Source organism: Procambarus clarkii, chromosome 33 (genome assembly GCF_040958095.1).
Source record: "Procambarus clarkii isolate CNS0578487 chromosome 33, FALCON_Pclarkii_2.0, whole genome shotgun sequence".
In the NCBI taxonomy this organism is placed as follows: domain Eukaryota; kingdom Metazoa; phylum Arthropoda; class Malacostraca; order Decapoda; family Cambaridae; genus Procambarus; species Procambarus clarkii.
This window is the reverse complement of record NC_091182.1, coordinates 21,970,999-21,986,636: the sequence shown is the minus strand read 5'-3', so window position 1 is coordinate 21,986,636 and position 15,638 is coordinate 21,970,999. Positions and strand designations below refer to the sequence as shown.

Genomic DNA, 15,638 nt, shown 5'->3' with positions numbered 1-15,638 from the left:
GCTAAACATGTCCTCGTACTGCTTTTTTAGGATTTCACTAATTTCTTTGTCATCCTCCGTGTATGAACCTTCACTTGTACGAATAGGTCCAATACTGGCAGTGGTTTTTGCTTTTGATTTCGCATATGAGAAGAAATATTTTGGATTTTTCTTTATTTCCTGAATTGCTTTCTGTTCTAACTGCCTTTCTTCAGTTTCATATGAGTGTTTCAATTTCCGCTCGATTTCTTCAATCTCCTTATTTAATTTATTCCTTCTTTGACGGGAAATTCGTGTCTGCATAAGCAGTTCCGTTATTTTTTTCCTGCGTTTATAGTGTCGTCTGCGTTCTCTTTCTACGTTAGATCTCTTTCTGGCTTTCCTCAAAGGAACATGTTTCAGACAGACTTGATACGCTTCTGAAGTCAGTTTTTCTATTCCTTCTGTAGGACTTGTATTACTTAGAACAGTTCCCCATGGAATGTTTGTAAGTTCCCTGTTTATTATCTCCCAGTCTATCCTTTTATTATTAAAATTGAATTTACTGAATAGCCACTCTCGCTTTATCAACGTTTTAGGTCTATTCTGAGTATTGATGGACGTTTGCACTTCAATGAGTTTGTGATCTGAGTATGTGGTATCTGATATCATAATGTCTCTGATAATGTCTTCATTGTTCGTAAAGACCAGATCTAGAATATTTTCATTTCTCGTTGGCTCCGATATCTGCTGATTGAGTGAAAATTTGTCACAGAATCTAAGTAGTTCTCTAATCTGTGGTTGGTTAGGTCCTGATAGATTTCCTGGTATAATATTATTGTTTGCTATTTTCCACCTGAGATTAGGCAAGTTGAAGTCACCTAGGAAGATAATATCAGGTATCGGGTTCTCCAAATTATCAAGGCTATTCTCTATTTTGCTTATCTGTTCTGTGAATTCCTCAGTCGGAATATATAAGTATATTTAAATAAGTAAATAAATAAATAAATAAATTATCACCTCTCAACCGCACTTTCATTTACCACCTCTAATTTAGCCTCTCCTTCACCACCTCTCACTCGGCCTTGTGAGAAATTTCTACATCAATCATATCTTCTAATACAACAAACAGAGAATAAAATGCTGCTGTTTTGTATTAATTGAAGTTTAAATAAATGTTTTAGTTAGTCACGAAAAAGACAACGATAAGGAAGACTTTGTGCCAGAAAACGGGGTTGATATCCCCCTGCGTCGTTAACATCTCGTTATTAAAACGTTACTGGCTAGTTTAATATAAAAATCTCCAGTTTCAGAATTGGTAATATAATAAAATCCATCATATAAATAAATTATCCACAGGATAATGGTGGTGCCACAAGAGACACATCACATTATAGAGTGTGAATCACACACATTATATTGTGCGAATCACACATTATAGTGTATGAATGGTCAGCATTCCATAACAATATGAGATAAGTGACAATCTTTCATACCCTTCACTATAAAATTCGCACTTCGAGGTGAGGCGTGAGGAGGGAGGGGAAGAGACACGCCATTAGTGCACTAGACGAGAGAGTTAACACATCATGTGGTATTGGTGCCTTCATACTGAGCCTCCAAATTTACCTCCACTGATAATTTACTCCTCCTGCAAGTCCCAGAACCCTGCGTGACTTACAACAAAGAAAAGGAGACAATATTTGTTACCAAGTCTTTGCAGAAATGAGGAAAGTGCACAGTTCGATTTTTTCCATTAGTACAGTTTTTGGCCATTAATTTGTATCTAGGATTAAGTTGTTACGCTTCAGGACAACAACGCCTGCAAGGGTATGAGTCTTTAATTATAACTAAATCTCTTGTATTACAATTGAATTTGATCTGTAGTCGATATGTTACGGTGTAACATTGTCACAGGTAATTTGTGAGCACGAGATATGAAGTTGAGCTGCCCCATCTAATGACTAAACGGCCGCCATTAATTAATACGGGTCCAGGACGAACTGCAAATGGTAGACCGAGTCTGATGTTGGACCAACTTACACGCTACATATCAGCTGAGATAGTTGCAAATTTCACTAACATATCCTAGTCTACATTAACCAGTCAGTACTTTATATCTACCGTTTAACTGTGGTTATCTTGAGATGATTTCAGGGTTTAGCGTCCATAGCGTCCCTAAGGGGGGGGGGGGGGTGAGTATTGAGTTTTATACACGTACAGCTAACAATATGAACTACCATCTCAGGAGAAGAGTACGTCTGGGTGCCACATTGTTACGGCCCTCTCGGGTCGCAACCGGGTTCTTACTCTGATGTTGTTAGAGGAAGGGTATCCGGCCCCAAGCCAGTAGTGGCTTTCAAGGGATGTGATCCGTAACGCAAGTAAATTAAAGGGGAAGGGAAATAAAGTAAAAAACTTAATATAATATAATTATCACCGTCACCAATAAATAAGATATGAACGATTACACGGGAGGGGGGGTATAAACACTATAATACACGATGTAGTCTTCCTCTGAAGACCCTGGACGTTCACGGTGCCAAGCTCTTGGTGCTCTCGCGGCCTCACGACGAATCCTTCGAGAATCTTGAGTCTACCCCGGCAACAGGCCAGCCAAAACACAGTTCCACTGGGGGCACCGTCGTGGAGGCCGTCAACCACAAGTCCAGCAGATAGCTGGCAGGTTCCGAATCAGCGACGCTGGTTAGGCCACTCCACGAGCGATACTAGGGTCGCGCCCTAGTCAGGAGCCTCGTGTGATACCACAGATCACTCTCCTTTCCACAACACCCCAGTGGTTAAGCGTCTCCACCAGTCAGTCCCGGGTATGACAATCCTTCAACTGCCACTTCACAGGCAGGGTAACACCACAGTGTTCATCCGGGGGGGGGGGCGACTCACAGCTGCAGCAGCAAACACTTGGTAACGAGACGGCTGCCTTGGGTAGACTGACTCAACTTCCATTACAGCAGTCCCAGGTCGACTCTGTAAGCAGACACATCATCAGTAACAGGGACACACTAAAGCACCTCACTTACAGGCTCAGACCCAAACTCCCACCTATCCACTCCATAGATGGCGTTGTCGTCTGAGCACCACCTCACCAGAGGTCAGCAGCGGCTGTGTTGTGAGCTGAACAGGACTGGAAACTGGCCCTCGTGGCCAGTACACCTCGTCCTCACCAGGTGTCGTCGTCCATTTGGAGGGGGTTTCGGGAGCTGACCCACAGATGGCGCGGTCGTCACTGCTCCGTGCTCGGACGCTGGATTCGGGTCCGTAACACACCTACACCCATTTTACTGCTCGTTTATTCCATGAGAACTTATCTCCTGACGAAGTACACCTCTCACGAGAATCTCAAACTTATGTGGCTAATAAAATAATTATTACCATTAAATATCACCAGAGGCTGATGAGAGGCTACCAAACCTAGTTATTTATATATTTTTTTAGTAGGAGAAACATTTAACGTATAAAATAATAATCCAAATAAATTTTATTACATCTTTGTCCCCATTGCACAATATATACAGTAGCTAGTTGCCAACCCTCATTAGGGTAGGATATTACTATAGACTAGTGTTGAAGTAAATAATGAACAACCTAGTCTCATTAAAATAATTGTGCCAACCCGCATTAGGGTAGGATATATATTACCATAACCTAGTGTTGTTCTAAATGGTGAACAAAATAGCACCATTTAATTATTTTGCCGACCCTTACATAGGATGGGATCAATAACAACATGAGTTGTGTTGTGCACGTAATCAATTTTACGTGTATCATATTCCTATATACTCAGGTGTGCAATGCCAATTTTATAGGACCCGGAGCTCAGGGACCAGATTCACGAAGGTACTTACGAATGTTTTTCCTTCTTAGCACCTTCGTAGCGGCTACGTCGGTATTCAGGTAGGTACACTAAGAAGGAAAACCTTCGTAAGTTTGCTCCGTCGGCTAAGGTTGCCCTCGTAACTTTACGTAAACTTGATATAATTAATTTTTTCTCTACTACACAACACGGAGGAGCGATTTTAATATAAACAAAAGATTTGTTTATATTACAAATGACCTCTCACAACACTACCTCACACAATCTCAACACTACCACACACACTCACACACACACACTCACACACACACACACACAGCTGTGAGAAGAGCAGCTGAGAAAAGGTATGAAAATGATATAGCTAATAAAGCCAAGATCGAACCAAAGCTACTACACAGTCACATCAGGAGGAAGACAACAGTGAAGGAACAGATGATGAAACTTAGGGTGGGCAAAGACAGGTACACAGAGAATGACAAAGTGGTGTGTGAAGAACTCAAGAAAAGGTTCCAGGAGGTCTTTACAATAGAACGGGGAGATGTCTCGGCGCTAGAAGAGGTGGCAGCAAACCAGGTGACCTTGGGTAGGTTCGAAATTACAAGAGATGAGGTCAAGAAGCACCTATTGGAGCTGGATGTGAGAAAAGCTGTTGGGCCGGATGGAATCTCGCCATGGGTATTGAAAGAGTGTGCAGGAGCACTTTGCTTGCCACTCTCCATAGTGTATAGTAGGTCACTGGCAACGGGGGACCTACCAGAAATATGGAAGACTGCTAATGTAGTACCAATATACAAAAAGGGTGACAGACAAGAGGCACTGAACTACAAGTCAGTGTCCTTAACTTGTATACGATGCAAGGTGATGGAGAAGATTGTGAGAAAAAACCTAGTGACACATCTGGAGAGAAGAGACTTCCTGACAACCCATCAACATGGGTTCAGGGAGGGTAAATCTTGCCTTACAGGCTTGATAGAATTCTACGATCAGGTGACAAAGATTAAACAAGAAAGAGAAGGGTGGGCGGACTGCATTTTTTTGGACTGTAGGAAAGCCTTTGACACAGTACCCCATAAGAGGTTGATGCATAAGCTGGAGAAACAGGCAGGAGTAACTGGTAGGGCGCTCCAGGGGATAAGGGAGTACCTAAACAATAGGAAGCAGAGAGTTACAGTGAGGGGTGAGACCTCACACTGGCGTGAAGTCACCAGTGGAGTCCCACAGGGCTCTGTACTTGGACCTATCCTGTTTCTGATATACGTAAATGATATCCCAGAGGGTATAGACTCATTTCTCTCAATGTGTGCTGACGACGCCAAAATTATGAGAAGGATTAAGACACAGAACAGCTTGAGGCTTCAAGAAGACCTGGACAAGCTGCAGGAATGGTCGAACAAATGGCTGTTAGAGTTTAACCCAAGCAAATGTAATGTAATGAAGATAGGGGTAGGAAGCAGGAGATCAGATACAAGGTACCATTTGGGAGATGAAATACTTCAAGAGTCAGAGAGAGAGAAAGACCTGGGGGTTGATATTACGACAGACCTGTCCCCTGAAGCTCATATCAAGAGGATAACATCAGCAGCATATGCCAGGTTGGCTAACATAAGAACGGCCTTTAGAAACTTGTGTAAGGAGTCTTTCAGAACATTATATACCACATATGTCAGACCAATCCTGGAGAATGCTGCTCCAGCATGGAGTCCATATCTAGTCAAGTATAAGACTAAAATGGAAAAGGTTCAAGGGTTTGCCACCAGACTAGTACCCGAGCTGAGAGGTATGAGCTACGAGGAGAGACTACGGGAATTAAACCTCACTTCTTTGGAAGACAGAAGAGTTAGGGGGGACATGATCACCACATTCAAGATTCTCAAGGGAATCGACAGGGTTGATAAAGACAGGCTGTTTAACACAAGGGGCACACGCACTAGGGGACACAGGTGGAAACTGAGTGCCCAAATGAGCCACAGAGATATTAGAAAGAACTTTTTTAGTGTCAGAGTGGTTGACAAATGGAATGCATTAGGAAGCGATGTGGTGGAGGCTGACTCCATACACAGTTTCAAGTGTAGATATGATAGAGCCCAATAGGCTCAGGAATCTGTAAACCTGTAGATTGACAGTTGAGAGACGGGACCAAAGAGCCAGAGCTCAACCGCCGCAAGCACAACTAGGTGAGTACAACTAGGTGAGTACACACACACACACACACACACACACACACACACACACACACACACACACACACACACACACACACACACACACACACACACACACACACACACACACACACACACACACACACACACACACACACACACACACACACACACACACACACACACTCACATCACTACCACACACTCGCACAACACTACCACACACTCATACAGCACTACCACACACACACTCTCACAACACTACCACACACACACTCACACAACACTACCACACACTCTCACAACACTACCACACACTCTCACAACACTACCACACACTCGCACAACACTACCACACACTCTCACAACAATACCACACACACTCACAACACTACCACACACTCTCACAACATTACCACACACTCGCACAACACTACCACACACTCTCACAACACTACCACACACTCTCACAACACTACCACACACACTCTCACAACACTACCACACACTCGCACAACACTACCACACACTCTCACAACACTACCACACACTCTCACAACACTACCACACACTCTCACAACACTACCACACACACACTCTCACAACACTACCACACACTCTCACAACACTACCACACACTCTCACAACACTACCACACACTCGCACAACACTACCACACACTCTCACAACACTACCACACACTCTCACAACACTACCACACACTCTCACAACACTACCACACACACTCTCACAACACTACCACACACTCGCACAACACTACCACACACTCGCACAACACTACCACACACTCTCACAACACTACCACACACACTCACAACACTACCACACACACTCTCACAACACTACCACACACTCTCACAACACTACCACACACTCTTACAATACTACCACACACTCTCACAACACTACCACACACTCTTACAATACTACAACACACACTCACAACACTACCACACACACTCACAACACTACCATACACACTCACAACACTACCACACACTACCACACACTCTCACAGCACTATTACACACACACTCACTCTCTTTCTCTCTCTCTCACTTGAAAAATATGAAAAGAGAGAAATCGTACTAAAGTACGTTTGAGCAAGCCACTTCAGAAACGGCGCGATATTCTCCCGAACAGACACTTCCTCGCGCATGACTCCCGACATTCCCGGAAAGTTTCCTCCTCCTAAGGAGATAAGAACATAGCCGAAGAAGGAAAACAAATATATTTAAGGCGCCAAACATACTAATGCATTCATTAAATTTTCCCCAAAAGAAAACTGCATTATTAAGAGAGGTTTTTTCGTATTGCTTGAATCCTTGGATAAGGGGTCCTTGGATAGCTATCTGCTGCCTCCTTCAAATTCCCCGTCCCGTTATCTTCTCTATCTCTGTTATCTCAAGGCATTTCTCTATTCCTTTTAGTGTAACCCTTATGTTAATCAATTGAGTCAGTTTACGAATGATTACATTCTAATTATTATTTTGGGACATTTAAGATGGGTAAAACAAGTTGTACCCCATATTGTTGTTATGGGTCTGGTCACACTGGCGGACCAGCGAGCTGATCTCTGTGACGTCTTCTCTTAGTTCATTCCACGTGGTCAATACTTCTCGTACAATGAAGAAATTCTTTATTCCTGTTTCCAAATGTCTCGTCTAATGCTACGTCTCCTTTTAATAGTTTATCTTGATTTATTTTGCCTCAGTATCTTGTACGTTGATACCATGTCTACAATTGACCTTTTCCCTAGTAATCGGTTCGCAACTGTGTGTGTATAACACACATGCTTCACCTTCGAATGATTATCCATGAATTCATTCTTAAATGTTGGTATGTACAATGCTGATCCTTCAAGAAACTGACAGATAGTGGCTTCCTCCGCAGACATGTGGCAAGGATACAGATGAGGTTGCAACAGGCGCATAAAACTGGCGCGAAGGCCAAGGTCCGAGCTTAGTGTCCTCAAGGTTGCGACATGGAGCGGACCTGGGTGAGTCTTGGCTGGGTGTGTGGCGCAGATTAAGACTAAGGTGGGTGGGGCGTATTGTTTGGAATGGACAAACACATCAGCTGATTATCAAGAGTTAGCTGTTTTTATTTTGTTTGCCGTTCACAGTCCTATTGGAATGGAAAGTAAACAAATTAACGCTGTATTAAAAGGTTGGTTTATGTTTTGATGAAGAAAACGTGATGCTCATAAGTGAATTATCAGCAATATGCCCTGCATACAGGTACGTTTTTGTGCTAGTCTCTGCTTTAAGGTTTCGACTACTTCAATGTCAGTGTGTATGTGTGTGTGTGTGTGTGTGTGTGTGTGTGTGTGTGTGTGTGTGTGTGTGTGTGTGTGTGTGTGTGTGTGTGTGTGTGAGGGTGTGTGTGTGTGTGTGTGTGTGTGTGTGTGTGTGTGTGTGTGTGTGTGTGTGTGTGTGTGTGTGTGTGTGTGTGTGTGTGTGTGTGTGTGTGTGTGTGAGGGTGTGTGTGTGTGTGTGTGAGTGTGTGTGTGTGTGTGTGTGTGTGTGTGTGTGTGTGTGTGTGTGTGTGTGTGTGTGTGTGTGTGTGTGTGTGTGTGTGTGTGTGTGTGTGTGTGAGGGTGTGTGTGTGTGTGTGTGAGTGTGTGTGTGTGTGTGTGTGTGTGTGTGTGTGTGTGTGTGTGTGTGTACTCACCTAGTTGTGCTTGCGGGGGTTGAACTCTGGCTCTTTGGTCCCGCCTCTCAACCATCAATCAACAGGTGTACAGGTTCCTGAGCCTAATGGGCTCTATCATATCTACACTTAAAACTGTGTATGGAGTCAGCCTCCACCACATCGCTTCCTAATGCATTCCATTTATCAACCACTCGGACACTAAAAAAGTTCTTTCTAATATCTCTGTAGCTCATTTGGGCACTCAGTTTCCACCTGTGTCCCCTAGTGCGTCTGCCCCTTGTGTTAAATAGCCTGTCTTTATCAACCCTGTCGATTCCATTGAGAATCTTGAATGTGGTGATCATATCCCCCCCTAACTCTTCTGTCTTCCAACGAAGTGAGGTTTAATTCCCGTAGTCTCTCCTCGTAGCTCATACCTCTCAGCTCGGGTACTAGTCTGGTGGCAAACCTTTGAACCTTTTCCAGTTTAGTCTTATGCTTGACTAGATATGGACTCCATGCTGGAGCCGCATACTCCAGGATTGGTCTGACATATGTGGTATATAATGTTCTGAAAGATTCCTTACACAAGTTTCTAAAGGCCGTTCTTATGTTAGCCAACCTGGCATATGCTGCTGATGTTATCCTCTTGATATGAGCTTCAGGGGACAGGTCTGGAGTGATATCAACCCCCAGGTCTTTCTCTCTCTCTAACTCTTGAAGTATTTCATCTCCCAAATCATACTTTGTATCTGGTCTCCTGCTTCCTACCCCTATCTTCATTACATTACATTTGCTTGGGTTAATCTCTAACAGCCATTTGTTTGACCATTCCTGCAGCTTGTCCAGGTCTTCTTGAAGCCTCAAGCTGTCCACCTCTGTCTTAATCCTTCTCATAATTTTGGCGTCGTCGGCAAACATAGAGAGGAATGAGTCTATACCCTCTGGGAGATCATTTACGTATATCAGAAACAGGATAGGTCCAAGTACAGAGCCCTGTGGGACTCCACTGGTGACTTCACGCCATTCTGAGGTCTCACCCCTCACTGTAACTCTCTGCTTCCTATTGCTTAGGTACTCCCTTAACCACCGGAGCACCCTACCAGTTACTCCTGCCTGTTTCTCCAGCTTATGCATCAACCTTGTATGGGGTGCTGTGTCAAAGGCTTTCCGACAGTCCAAAAAAATGCCGTCCGCCCATCGTCTTTCTTGCTTAATCTTTGTCACCTGATCGTAGAATTCTATCAATCCTGTAAGGCAAGATTTACCCTCCCTGAACCCATGTTGATGGGTTGTCACGAAGCCTCTTCTCTCCAGATGTGTTACTAGGTTTTTTCTCACAATCTTCTCCATCACCTTGTGTGGTATACAACTTAAGGACACTGGCCTGTAGTTCAGTGCCTCTTGTCTGTCACCCTTTTTGTATATTGGTACTACATTAGCAGTCTTCCATATTTTTGGTAGGTCTCCCGTTTCCAGTGACCTACTATACACTATGGAGAGTGGCAAGCAAAGTGCTCCTGCACACTCTTTCAATACCCATGGTGAGATTGCGTCCGGCCAAACAGCTTTTCTCACATCCAGCTCCAATAGGGGCTTCTTGACCTCATCTCTTGTAATTTCGAGCTTTTCCAAGGTCACCTGGTTTGCTGCCACCTCTCCTAGCGCCGTGACTTCTCCCTGTTCTATTGTAAAGACCTCCTGGAACCTTTTGTTGAGTTCTTCACACACCTCTTTGTCATTCTCTGTGTACCTGTCCTCGCCCACCCTAAGTTTCATCACCTGTTCCTTCACTGTTGTCTTCCTCCTGATGTGACTGTGTAGTAGCTTTGGTTCGGTCTTGGCTTTATTAGTTATATCATTTTCATACCTTTTCTCAGCTGCTCTTCTCACACTAACATACTCGTTCTTGGTTCTCTGGTATCTATCTCTACTTTCTGGTGTTCAGTTATTACGGAAGTTCCTCCATAACCCTTTTGTTCAGCTCCTTTGCTTTCATACATTCCCTGTTAAAACACGGATTCTTCCTTTGCTTCTCTGTTTTTTCCTGTCGGGCTGGGACAAACCTGCTTACAGCCTCCTGACATTTTTGGGTTACATAGTCCATCATGTCTTGTACAGAAATGGTTTCGTGTTCTGTGTCCCAATGTATATCCCATAGGAATTTATTCATCTCCTCATTGTTTCCCTATCGGTACACCAGCCCTTTGTTTCCCAGTTCTTTTTTGTGGGTGATAATTCCTAGCTCAACCAGGTACTCAAAGCTAAATACACTATGATCACTCATTCCCAAGGGGGCTTCCAACTTAACTTCCCTTATATCCGACTCATTTAGGGTAAATATCAGGTCAAGCAATGCTGGTTCATCCCCTCCTCTCATTCTTGTCGGTCCCTTGACGTGTTGACTTAGAAAGTTTCTTGTTGCCACATCCAGCAGCTTAGCTCTCCATGTGTCTGGGCCTCCATGTGGGTCTCTGTTCCCCCAATCTATCTTCCCATGGTTGAAGTCTCCCATGATTAGTAGCCTGCATCCGTGTGTGTGTGTGTGTGTGTGTGTGTGTGTGTGTGTGTGTGTGTGTGTGTGTGTGTGTGTGTGTGTGTGTGTATTGGCATATATGAAGGCTTTTGTTTACCTTGTTGATACACGTAAAAATTTCTTATATCATGATCATGCCTCTCTTTTCTTTCTTCTCAGTCCTCGTAATATATTTATTGAATGTTTCATGTTAGACTGGTTGCATATCCCTGCATATTTCCTATCTATATGAGCTTTTCGAAATAAGGACTTCAAGCTTCGTTGTCCTGCAGAGCTCGTATGGTGAACAAGTGATGAACCGTTCATACTCTCAAATACGTATCACGGCTGCCTATATTGCATATGGCGCTGATGTTAAATGTTTTATATGTGCTTCAAGCAATAAGTTTGTTTTGATGTCTACCCTCCATGTATTTGTGGAAAGTATGGAGATTGCTGATGATACTTTCTCAAAAGGCCTCCATTTATCATCACTCATCTTCATTCTCCGTTATCTTAGGTCACCCCCAGGTCAACCCGGGGGTGACCTCTATCAAAGCTCTGTTCGGCCCATCTTGGAGCGTGTGCAAGTCATGCAACAGCTCCGTGTAGACGCTGGGTGCATGTGAGTGTCAGCCTCGCATCGCTGATGCTCTCCCACCCTCACCTATGTGAACGTATATTGAAATTACAGTTGGTGTGTTTAGCGAGTCCTGGCGGGAGCGAGCATTCAATGCAGAGATGATGACAAGAGATAATGAGAGAGCGTGAATAACTGATCGTGAAGAATGTTGGTGAAGGGAGGGAGGGAGGGAGGGAGAGCTAGTGAAGTAAATAAAGGGATAAACGAAGAAGGAAAAATGAGAGATGGGAAAGAGGGCGATTATATTCACCGAAACTCACTGTGAGAGGAACGTCAGATTTCGGGAGCATTTGTCGAGTTCAAAACTATTCTATCCTCATAATGCAACCAGAGTTTACCACTGCAGACTACTTAACACATGCCTCTGTAGGACTAACCATCCTGTGTGATACGGATTTTTAGCATCACGTAGCTAGTTTTTCCCACTGTACTGCCTTTCACATAGTCTAGGGGTAGCTGCACAAATGCAGGCGTACCTAAACGTGTTAATAACAAAATTGAACTATTCTGCAGCACACTTCATGACCAGGTGTCACAGAGCACTCGTGGGAGTCGCCGAGTTTGAACTGTGAGCTGTGCAACACCCCGCCTGGGCAAGGTGACGGTGCAAGGTCAGGAGAGCTGAGGTACCGCAACCTCAAGGTCCGGGATGGTACTACGGAACATATTGACCTGTTGGGGGGGGGGGGGGAGGAGTTTGTTGGCAAAAGTTATATATATATATATATATATATATATATATATATATATATATATATATATATATATATATATATATATATATATATATATATATATATATTATATATATATATATATATATATATATATATATATATATATATATATTACATATATATATATATATATATATATATATATATATATATATATATATATATATGTAATATATATATATATATATATATATATATATATATATATATATATATATATATATGTATATATATATATATGTATACCATGGTGTACCTCAGTTTCAACCTTAACTGTGTATACGCTAAGAGGTTTGTTTAGTTCTGAACTAATGTTAAGGACTAAATTTCATGCTGATTAATCAGGGAAGCTGTTGAAGCGGCCTTACTAACCTTTCATGTGGTTGACAGGCCTTACTAACCTCTCATGTGGTTGACAGACCTTACTAACCTCTCATGTGGTTGACAGCCCATAATAACCTCTCATGTGGTTAACAGGCCTTACTAACCTCTCATGTGGTTGACAGGCCTTAATAACCTCTCATGTGGTTGACAGGCCTTACTAACCTCTCATGTGGTTGACAGGCCTTAATAACCTCTCATGTGGTTGACAGGCCTTAATAACCTCTCATGTGGTTGACAGGCCTTGAGCCCAACATCAACATGGCTTCGTAAATACTAATATGAGGAGATGGGAATGGAACGTTTATTCTCGGTTTTGGTAGAAGTTCTTGAAGAAGTAATGAGGGAGGAAAGGGGAGAAGAGTGGCTATAAGAGATAGAAATAAAAGATGAGGAATAGATATGAGCCAAATTTCAAGAGTGTAACCTTCCGTGTAAAATGGAAGAAGGGAAACAGAGGAATAAAGAAAATCATCAAGAGAGAACACTTAAATGAAAAACAAGTAAAGATACAGAAATAAGTGAAAAACTAGATGAGAGGAAACAAAAAAAGGAAATAAGTGAAAGGAAAATGAGAAGGATGTGAGAAAAATTCGGACGAAATGCACACAAGGGGCATAGGAGGAGAGGCAGGAGAGAGAGAGGCGAGGATGGTGTTGAGTAGGGAGCGCCTGGGGCGGGAGCTACTCCAGAAGACGTCCTTGGGAAAGACAATAACCAGTCCGGTAGGTATGTGGGGCAAGAGTCAGGTGTGTGGGGCAAGAGTCAGGTGTGTGGGGCAAGAGTCAGGTGTGTGGGGCAAGATTCAGGTGTGTGGGACAAGACTCAGGTGTGTATTGGGCAAGAGTCAAGTGTGTGGGGCAGGACTCAGGTGTGTATTGGGCAAGAGTCAGGTATGTGGGGAAAGACTCAGGTGTATGGGGCAATAGCATGTGTTTGGGTCTAGAGTCAGGCGTTTGGGGCAAGATTCAGGTGTGTGGGCCAAGAGTCAGGTGTGTGGGTTAAGAATCAGGTGTGTGTGTGGGCCAAGAGTCAGGTGTGTGGGTTAAGAATCAGGTGTGTGGGGCTAGATTCAGGTGTGAGTCAAGGGTCAGGTGTGTGGGGGCTAGAGTCAGGTGAGTGGGGAACTTTCGTGTGTGACGCCAGGGGCATGAGACGCCAGGGGCATGAGACTCCAGAGCCTTGAGACGTCAGGGGCATGAGACGTCAGGGGCATGAGACGCTAGGGACTTGAGACCCCAGGGGCATGAGACGCCAGGGCCATGAGACGCCAGGGCCATGAGACTCCAGAGCCTTGAAACGCCAGGGGCATGAGACGCAAGTGGCATGAGTCGCCCGGGGCATGACACGCAAGGGCCATGACACGCTAGGGGCATGAGACGCCAGGGGCATGAGACGCCAGGGGCATGAGACGCCAGGGGCATGAGACGCCAGGGGCATGAGACGCCAGGGCCATGAGACGCCAGGGCCATGAGACGCTAGGGGCATGAGGCGCCAGGGGCATGACACGCCAGGACCATGACACGCCAGGGGCATGACACGCCAGGGACATGACACGCCAGGGCCATGCGACGCCGCGGGCATGACATGCCAGGGGCATGACACGTCAAGGCCATGCCACGCGAGGGGCATGCCATACTAGAGCCATGTCATGACAGGGGCTTGACACGCCAGGGGCATGACACGCCAAGGGCATGGCACACAAGGGCCATGACACGCCAGGGGCATGACACTCCAGGGGCATGGCACGCAAGGGCCATGAGACGCCAGGGGCATTACATGCCAGGGCCATGACATGCCAAGGACATGAAACGCCAGTGGCATGAGACGCCAGGGGCATGACACACCAGTGGCATAACACGCCAGGGGCATAACACGTCAGGGGCATGACACACCAGGGGCACGAGACGCCAGGGGCATGAGACGCCAGGGGCATGAGACGCCAGGGGCATGAGACGCCAGGGGCATGAGACGCCAGGGCCATGACACGCCAGGGGCATGAGACGCCAGGGGCATGAGGCATGAGACGCCAGGGGCATGAGGCATGAGACGCCAGGGGCATGAGGCATGAGACGCCAGGGGCATGAGACGCCAGGGGCATGACACGCCAGGGGCATAACACGCCAGGGGCACGAGACGCCAGGGGCATGACACGCCAGGGGCATGACACGTCAGGGGCATGAGACGCCAGGGGCATGAGACGCCAGGGGCACGATACGCCAGAGGCATGACAGGCCAGGGCCATGGCACGCCAGGAACATGAGGCGCCAGGAGAATGACACGCCAGGGGCGTGACACGCCAGGGGCATGAGGCATGAGACGCCAGAGGCATGAGACGCCAGGGGCATGAGGCGCCAGGAGAATGACACGCCAGGGGCATGACACGCCAGGGGCATGACACGCCAGGGGCATGAGGCATGAGACGCCAGAGGCATGAGACGCCAGGGGCATGAGGCGCCAGGGGCATGAGGCATGAGACGCCAGGGGCATGAGACGCCAGGGGCATGAGGCGCCAGGGCCATGAGACTCCAGAGCCTTGAGACGTCAGGGGCATGAGACGCTTTTGACACGAGACGCTAGGGACATGACACACTAGGGGCATGAGAAGCCAGCGGCATGAGACGCCAGGGACATAACACGCCCGAGGCATAAGACGCCAGGGCCATGAGACGCCAGGGCCATGAGACGCCAGGGCCATGAGACGCCAGGGCCATGAGACGCCAGAGCCATGAGACGCCAGGGCCATGAGACG

The 15,638-nt window shown here is 45.6% G+C and overlaps 1 protein-coding gene across 1 annotated transcript in view; it reads left to right on the top strand.

Annotated features, from left to right (window-relative positions):
- The first annotated feature begins 7,934 nt into the window (after nucleotides 1–7,934).
- Nucleotides 7,935–15,638, top strand: part of LOC123765239 (uncharacterized) — a 101,717-nt gene continuing 94,013 nt past the window's right edge. The window contains exon 1 of the mRNA XM_045753734.2: nucleotides 7,935–7,975. Coding sequence (XP_045609690.2) covers nucleotides 7,961–7,975 — 15 coding nt within the window. The 5' untranslated portion in view covers nucleotides 7,935–7,960. The remainder of the gene's footprint in view (nucleotides 7,976–15,638) is intronic.